Consider the following 8,135-nt stretch of genomic DNA (forward strand, 5'->3'; position numbering starts at 1 on the left):
AAAATGACTAGACGATGTGGTCGATAACAAACACAACTCTCACATTCCTCCATTCTTACTAAATATTTCCAAAGTTTCAAAATGAATTCGATTCAATTTAGAATCGAATATTCGCTAAATTCGTTATAATAAACAACATATAATAAATTATAATAAATATATAATATGTTACGATTAACGAATAACGGAACATCATCAACATTCTTACGTCTTATTGCTGTACATGTACATGTAGGTATACTGTGTACTTATGTATATATAATATATTTTACTCTTCATCTTTGGCATTTTTAGTGATTCTCTTTAATACGATGCCCTCATAAATTTATCTATTCTGATAAAATGATTTGTCTTGCGAGAGGGATGATACGCTTTAACATTTATACACGAAGTTGCTCGAGTCTAAACGAACGCAGACTCGTATTTACAATGATACCTCGTTTAACGCTAAGAGCTCGTTAATATAAATCCCTTTGATTATAACGAAACGCGCTGTCGCAGCGCAATTATGTACAAAGTGATCCCCTAAATGAGTAGAACAGCTTTATCTCCCGCCTTCCAACCCTTTTCTTTGGTCTCTTTGTTTTTCCCTTCGCTTCTTCTTTAATTGCGGGTCTACAGAAAAACCTCAGACCATACTTTTTAATTAATCCTTCCATGCCCTCTTGCAAATTATTCTATCAGTTTCGAGCTAATTTCTTTTTTTTTCAGAAAAAATCCTCAAAGCGCATATAACTTTTGGATAATTTCGCAAACTAATTTTTCAGCTAAAATTCTATTCAAAAATTTAAGTGATTAAGGGCGAAGATAATAGAATGAAAAGAATACCTTTTCTTTGTACGCAAGCTTTAAAGGTTGAAATTTGCTAACATTACACGTACACATATAATTAAAACGTCCTGTTCACCATATTCAATTTCAGATGAGCAGAAATTTAATTTGTCGCAAAAGTATATGATGGCAATCAAGGCAAAATATAGGAGCTCGCGCACGAATCAAATGTTAGTTCGAAAGTTTATTTCGACGTTATCGGACCACCGGGCTAAAATATTACTGCTGAAACGGAACATCAATCTGCCGACGGACAGGAGCCTTATTTACGGACCTGATGGAACGCTGCCGGGACAGAAATAGACCCTTGGGGACGAACGGCGAATGTATCCCTTAAAATAGGTCGGCCGCAGGACGAAATAGGCACGAGTATGCCGTACATACTCTATTCACGTTCTCTTTGGGACTATGTCCTTCTCTCTCGCAAATTAGATTTGACATTTGCGAATACTTGACGCAAATATATGACGTTGCACACCTGGATGACCTTAGCTTTAACAACGACTTGAAAATTTTTCACGAATTTGAAACGTTCTTAATTTTAATGATAAATTCTTTGTGTGTTTTTTTCGAACAGTCTTCATTTCAATGATAAATTCTTTAAAATTGAATTGGCTTCCTTATTCTTCTTTATATATTTTATTGTATCCCTGAACTTCTTTCTCAAAAACCCCATTTAAAAAAGATAATCAGAAAAGATTATAGTTACAAAGACACGATGATATATCAACGTCTCCGTAACACTATCTCGAACATTATTTTTACTTTATCAACATAAAAAGTACACCATTTTTTCAGGAAGAACAGAATTTTGCCAAGTTATGTCTTATATTTAAAAAATTATACGCCTTTTTAAATTAAATGTTTCCCTACGCGTTTTAAAATAACTTTTTAAACTCGATATTTTCGTACAGGGAAGAATAGATTATAGTATCGAATTATTAAACATTTTGCATAGTAAAAAAGGAAGAAATTTTTTGATCACCCTGATTCTCACTTTTAGGATTGATCCGTCCTACCTGTGCTACTCCGGTCCTATCCATTTCTTTTTATTCAAAAGATGCTCCGGGGACTCCGCTGTTACTTTCACCTCTACGGATCCCATAATCCGTTTAAATGCACGCCTCGATATGGACGTTGGTCATCTCGCTATTGCGCAGCTGATTGTTGACATGCAGCTCGGACGAGGCGTTGCTGTGCACGAGGTCCTGTTTACGATGCACCTGGCGAAGATCATGCACCGGTCCGATCGCGCGGCAGCAGCTTTCGAGGGTTTTGCGAAAGGCTGCGCGAAACTCGCGATTAAAGTATGCGTAGATCAGCGGGTTCAGGGCACTGTTGAAATAGCCCACCCAGAACACCGTCGCTACCACCGCGTCGCCGCTTTTACACGAGTCGCACAGAGACGTGATGACATACCTGTATCGAACAGACATTCACAAAGTCGATTAATGCATTGAAATAAATCATATATAGGGAAATTGGAAGCTTTTTCTCGCGTTGAATCCAATTTTCCTCTAATTTGTTAATGCATACGTTAATGCAATAGACTTACTGTGCATATAAAAACAATTTTAAACAGGAAAATATTTTCACAGATATAAATTAGAGGAAAGTTCAAACCCTGGCTTAGGTAATATTTTTCGCAATAAATTTATAATAACATTATTTACACTCTAGCACCATGTCACGGCTCTTAACCCTCTTATTCCTTCAAACATATAAATTAGTTCAGTGAAAATATAACAGGGTGGATTATATAAAGAAAACTTTGTATATAATTGAAATCATATTCGAATCTATAATAAATATTACTGCATAATAAATCGCGTAATAACTGCTACATACGTTTTATAAAAATTCTTACTTTCCCGATTTCTCATAATATATTTGTTGTTAAATAAATGTGATTCAATCGTACTAGTTTTCATAACGAGTTTCTAACTGTAGATTGTGTATCGACGTACACAATCATTTATCATACAATTATGATTTGTCATATGCGACACTTGTGATATGATTAAATTATTAAATAAACTATAATAATGTAGAAGTAAGAAAAGGATATGTTTTTCAATTATAAGAAAATACATAAAGTTCGGTTGCGAAATATCCATATCAAGTGCATCTGTATATGTAATAACGATCTGTATATTGCGGTGGAAAGGAAGAAACGAAGTATCTCATTTTCTGTCGGCGTGACCTACATGCACCTGACGTCGAAATTGTTTCCATCGACAAGGGAAGAATGGATTTACAGGCTTCCAGAAGGGGACGATCCTCCCCCTCGTCGCGATCTCTCTTGAACCGCGTTGTTATATGATTTCTTCCTCCCTCCCACCATTATCGATTTAAAAGGGGGCAAATAATGTAGGAATAACTGTATTGGATCGCTCAATGTTAAAATGCCGCGATTCTATGAAGCTAAAAATAGACCATCTACTTGAGAATCTGTTCCAAATCTACTGGGAATCTAGTTAGAACTTTCCCATTTCCAAATAAGATCTCTTTTCACCCGAAAAGATAGAAAATTTAAGTAAATTTCAAATAAGTTTCGAAAAGCAGACTATGTTTATATGTTTTTGAATGTTTCTTTAAATTTGTCATGGCAAATTTTTATCTCTGAACAGAATCAGACTACATTAATGCAATCGAGAGTACAATTTAGGCAAATTTGTAAAAAAAAGATTCTGAAACATACGATTTTCAATGTCGGTGAAACTTCTTGTAACTATTTCTATCTTTACTTGTTATTAGTTATATAAACTTCCAGGCAGATCCCACGCTTTTCTGTGAGTTTTAACACATCCATAAACAAACGTCCATAAGAAAAATTAATTTAAAAAGAATAGCTTTTACTCCCCTATAGAATCGTATGTCATTACCGTGGTTTTACGTGCATTTACATCGTTGATCGATACAAATCGAACTATGTGTCTCGCATTAGTGTGTATTAGCTGCACGAGCTAAGAATAGAATGGCTACCGGTTAAGGTCAACTTTCTTTCTCTCTGCTCATGTGAATGGCTAAAGTTCTTTACATCGAGATAGTTTCTCATTGACCGTCGCGTCGTTCAATTTCTTTAAAACTTTTATCCGCGTTTCTCTTTCTCTAACGATGACCGGCGCAACATAATTGCTACACAAATCGATACTTGATTTCTTTTGCCTACTTTTTATGCAATGCCTGCACCTTAATTTATTCAAGACGATTTTTTATGCAATGGACTCTGCATTAGATCAATAAATTATAATCAATAAAAATATAGCACGAGATCACATACATTATATCTTTTACATATAACGGTTGAGAACATTTCTTTTCGCAATTTATTGACATACATAACAAAAATTGATAAAACGTTTAAATTTATAAATAAAATTTTCTAAATATATTATATTTTTCATAAATATATAATTATAAGAAAAATAAATAACTATTGTATGATAAATAATTATATTGTAAATATATATATTGCAAATCGACCAAAGTCTTTACAAAATTCATTCGCGTCTCTGTTACGTTGACAGATTCAATTTGTCCCAGGAAAAATATTCGTAGTGCGAGTAGTGACACCTTGAGACGTGTCAGACGACGACAAAAAGAATCGAAAAAGCTTGGTGGGCAAGAATGGAAAAGTGGGTCAAGGATTTACCCCGTAATGAGGCCAGACGAAGAGGGAGAGAGAAAAGTAGAGTATTGGCTTGTATTATTCGGCGGAATAATGGGAACAGAGATCCGATTCTCGAATATATAGGAAAATTGATAGCCGTATAGTGAATTTAGCGGCGATATACTGGTGGAATCGCGCGACGAGACATCAATTCTATTGTTTTTCCGACGAAGCGATAGAGTTGGTGAAACCACCAACAACGTAATGACAATTGATAACGAGCAAATAATCGAAAGCTATTGTCCTGCTTCTTCCCCGTGTTTTCTCTTCGGCACGTCCCTAGCGTCCCAAGTATCACGCCACCTGTTATTACTGCGATTACGTATCCTGATTCACGCTTTTTCTTCATCAAACTCATTGATATAGCAATTGTGATATAATATTAATAATGTTAAATATCAACGTAAAATAAAGAAAATATCAAGAAATGTAGACTGTAAAAATGTAAAAAATGTTACGTTTTCTATAAAAGATTTTACATAAAAATACATTGTTTTTCTGAAATTATATAAAAGATTATCAAATACTAAATATATTACTGTAAATATATAAATTTAATGCAAACCAACTAGGTACAGATATCGACGAAAAATTCTCTTAAATGAAACAACGCGGATTACCACACTTTACTGTAGCGTCGCTTACTTGAGAAAACAAAGAAATCACGAAAGTGCAACAGGATTTGAAATATGAAACTGGCTGGAAATCGATTAAATAATCAAGTATATGGCAGCATTTAACTCTTATAAGCTCGGTGATCTTCGAATCGATTTAGATTACCGCGAAATATGACAACTGGGCGTTTCTTTTCCTTAGCCATCTTCCGAATTATTGAACTTCCTTGATGCCCGCGGGAAATTTTTCATGAAGTGAGAAGCCACTAAGTGATTACATGGAAAAACACTTTGGTACGTCCATATTTTGGGAAGGTCGTTATCATCCCAGATTTCGGGTAAAGATATATTATTTTTATTTGTTATTATTTTTATTGGTTTATTATAGTTAATTTAATTTTTTTATATTAATCCTATCTATAAAACCTATCTATTTAATTTCTTATGTTAATTTTTATTCTCTTATACCATAACCTAAACTCACTAAAAATTATTAACATGTTAAATATTAAATACTGGAAAATATTAAAAATTAACATAATTCGCTTAAAAATCGACTATTTAAATTTTAGTTTAAACTTTACCTTATATGCAATTTCGAAATTAAATTGAAATTATTACTATATCATTTCTGTAAATATTACTTAACAATTTGATAAAACGAGAAATATGAAAAATAAAAGAAAAATAGAAAAGCATTCCATTTTCCATTCAATGCTTCAATATAAATAGTTTTTTATCAGATATCAATATAACCGGTTTGCAAGAGATATAACTGTTTGTATGTTTTTTTCGCAATCCTGCACAATATATTGTGTCTCGTAAAACAGTAACGTAACCATTCATATCCATTAAACACGAGCGATGAATGTTTATCGCGCGCTAAAAGCCCGTAATAAAAGTTCCGAAAGCTAAAGGGATAGCCAATCAGAAAAGATATAAATTCATATTTTCCGTTTTAAGTACAAGTATTTCTCGCTTATAAATGAATTATATAAATGAATTATGATAGTATAATACGTACAAATATTCTTATACTCAAATATTGTTGCTTTAAAGCTACACACATGCAGTTTACGCGATCCCTTCGTCAATACTGCCGGACGTTTTATTGAAAAAGCCTACAGAAATGAATCGCGCGCGCGCGCGATGATAAAATATTAATACTAACAAGTTAAATTTAGAAATGGCTGACTTTCGGTCCTTCATCGTCGACACAAGTCTATTGTGACATGTCGTCATGCTACTGCGTTATATTTCGAGGAGAGGCACTTGACACACACCGGAACCACCCTTTCTCCGCGTCGAGGTGGCTGCACACAACCCCCAAGCTCTCTCCGTTGCAAATCTCCGGAGATCGCGGCGACATACACTACTTTTCTCTATCGATCGCGGCTGCCTATATAACCGTCCGGCCAACCGACTCTCACCTCCTTTCCGCGTTACTGCACCCTCAGGAATTTTGGGGCGACACGGCGCAATATCCCTCGGCCTTCCGTTTTCGTTCGGATATCGTTCTATAATAATCGCCAAATGGACGATTCCTCGATATTGACCTCGATTGATGCGTATCCTCTCCAGGAATTTCCGACCGCCGTATATAGCGTTACGAAAATACCGTATACAACGAGAGATTTCAAATGTATTCGGGAATTACATAATACTATTTGAGAAGTTGTACAAAGTGCTTGCATTGTACGACGTAAAATAACTTATATGATATCGAACTCTTTGTAACATATGTTATAGGACGCCCTTTACTAAGCGCACTTCCTTTGAATTGCGATTTTTTTGCCAATCTTGAATCAATTTTTACTTTTATTAAAAAATTATGTCGTAAAATTGCTTTCAAGTTACAAGCTTTAAAAATGGATCCTGGCTGGGGTAATATTTTTCGCAATAAGATTTTTCTTAAGGGGGGAAGGGGGTTATCATATTAGATGTTACTGTGTAGCATTATTAAAATAATTTATAAACGTGAATTCACTGACGATAACACCTCCACTTACGGGGATTAACCTGTGTTTTAAGACTAGTATGTAACTGGCGCACAGGATAAGTTGGAAAAGAATACGGTATATGAATTCACTTAAATAATTTAATTTAACTGGCTACTTACACCTATGCCCGGTCCTAAACGGCCTCTTTAATTTCTAATTGATTTAAAAATGGATGTTAAAAAAATTAGGTTTCATAGAAATCAGTTGATAATAAAATATTCTTTATACTGAAAGTATAGATTGTACAACAGAATTTTTATTTTGAATTAAAAAGGTAGGAAAAGTGAAAAGTTTTGTTGAAACCTGTTAAAAAACTATTAGAAGTTATAAAACGTTAAAAATACTGAAATGTTGAGATCAATCCCTTTCTATATTTTCGTTAAGACGTTTATTAAGCTGACACAGCCACTTCAGCACAATCGAATAAATCGTATACAGAAATTTAGTGCTCTTTTGTTGCTAACTTGTTGCTCAATTCCCGATTTTGTTGCTCCAGCCGATTCGAAGAAAATTGTGTGTGTGCTAACTTTAGATTAAAGTTAGCACACACATAAAAGACATAAAAAAACCCAACACGTTTTTTAGCCCGAATTTGTTGCTAATTAGTTACTCTATTCTAGATTTTGTTGCTCCACCCCTAACCCTCGAGAACCACCCACTAGCTCCCCTAAATCAGCACACCACCTTCAAACAGTGAATTAATTAGATATCTCGATGGAAAACGGTTCTACGATTTTGTTGCTCGCCACTCGCGATGAATCCGATTTTGTTGCTCCACCCCTAACCCTCGAGAACCACCCCCTAGCTCTCCTAAATCAGCACAACACTTTCAAACAGTGAATTAATTAGATATCTCGATGGAAGATGGTTCTACGATTTTGTGCTGATTTAGGGGAGCTAGGGGGTGGTTTTCGAGGGTTAGGGGTGGAGCAACAAAATCGGATTCATCGCGAGTGGCGAGGAACAAAATGGAGGAACCGTCTTCCTTCGAGATATCTCATTAATTCACTCTTCGAA

At 34.8% G+C, this 8,135-nt stretch overlaps 1 protein-coding gene across 7 annotated transcripts in view; it reads right to left on the bottom strand.

Moving 5' to 3' along the window:
* The window catches only part of LOC105563434 (octopamine receptor beta-1R-like), an 82,590-nt gene that overhangs the window by 1,449 nt on the left and 73,006 nt on the right, over window positions 1–8,135 (bottom strand). For all 7 annotated transcript variants that reach the window (XM_012015034.1, XM_012015033.1, XM_012015032.1 and 4 more), the window contains one exon: window positions 6–2,250. In XM_012015034.1, coding sequence (XP_011870424.1) covers window positions 1,944–2,250 — 307 coding nt within the window. In that variant the 3' untranslated portion in view covers window positions 6–1,943. The remainder of the gene's footprint in view (window positions 1–5; window positions 2,251–8,135) is intronic.

The sequence above is a fragment of the Vollenhovia emeryi genome, unplaced genomic scaffold (assembly GCF_000949405.1).
Source record: "Vollenhovia emeryi isolate VEMERY1.0 unplaced genomic scaffold, V.emery_V1.0 DF939175.1, whole genome shotgun sequence".
In the NCBI taxonomy this organism is placed as follows: Eukaryota; Metazoa; Arthropoda; class Insecta; order Hymenoptera; family Formicidae; genus Vollenhovia; species Vollenhovia emeryi.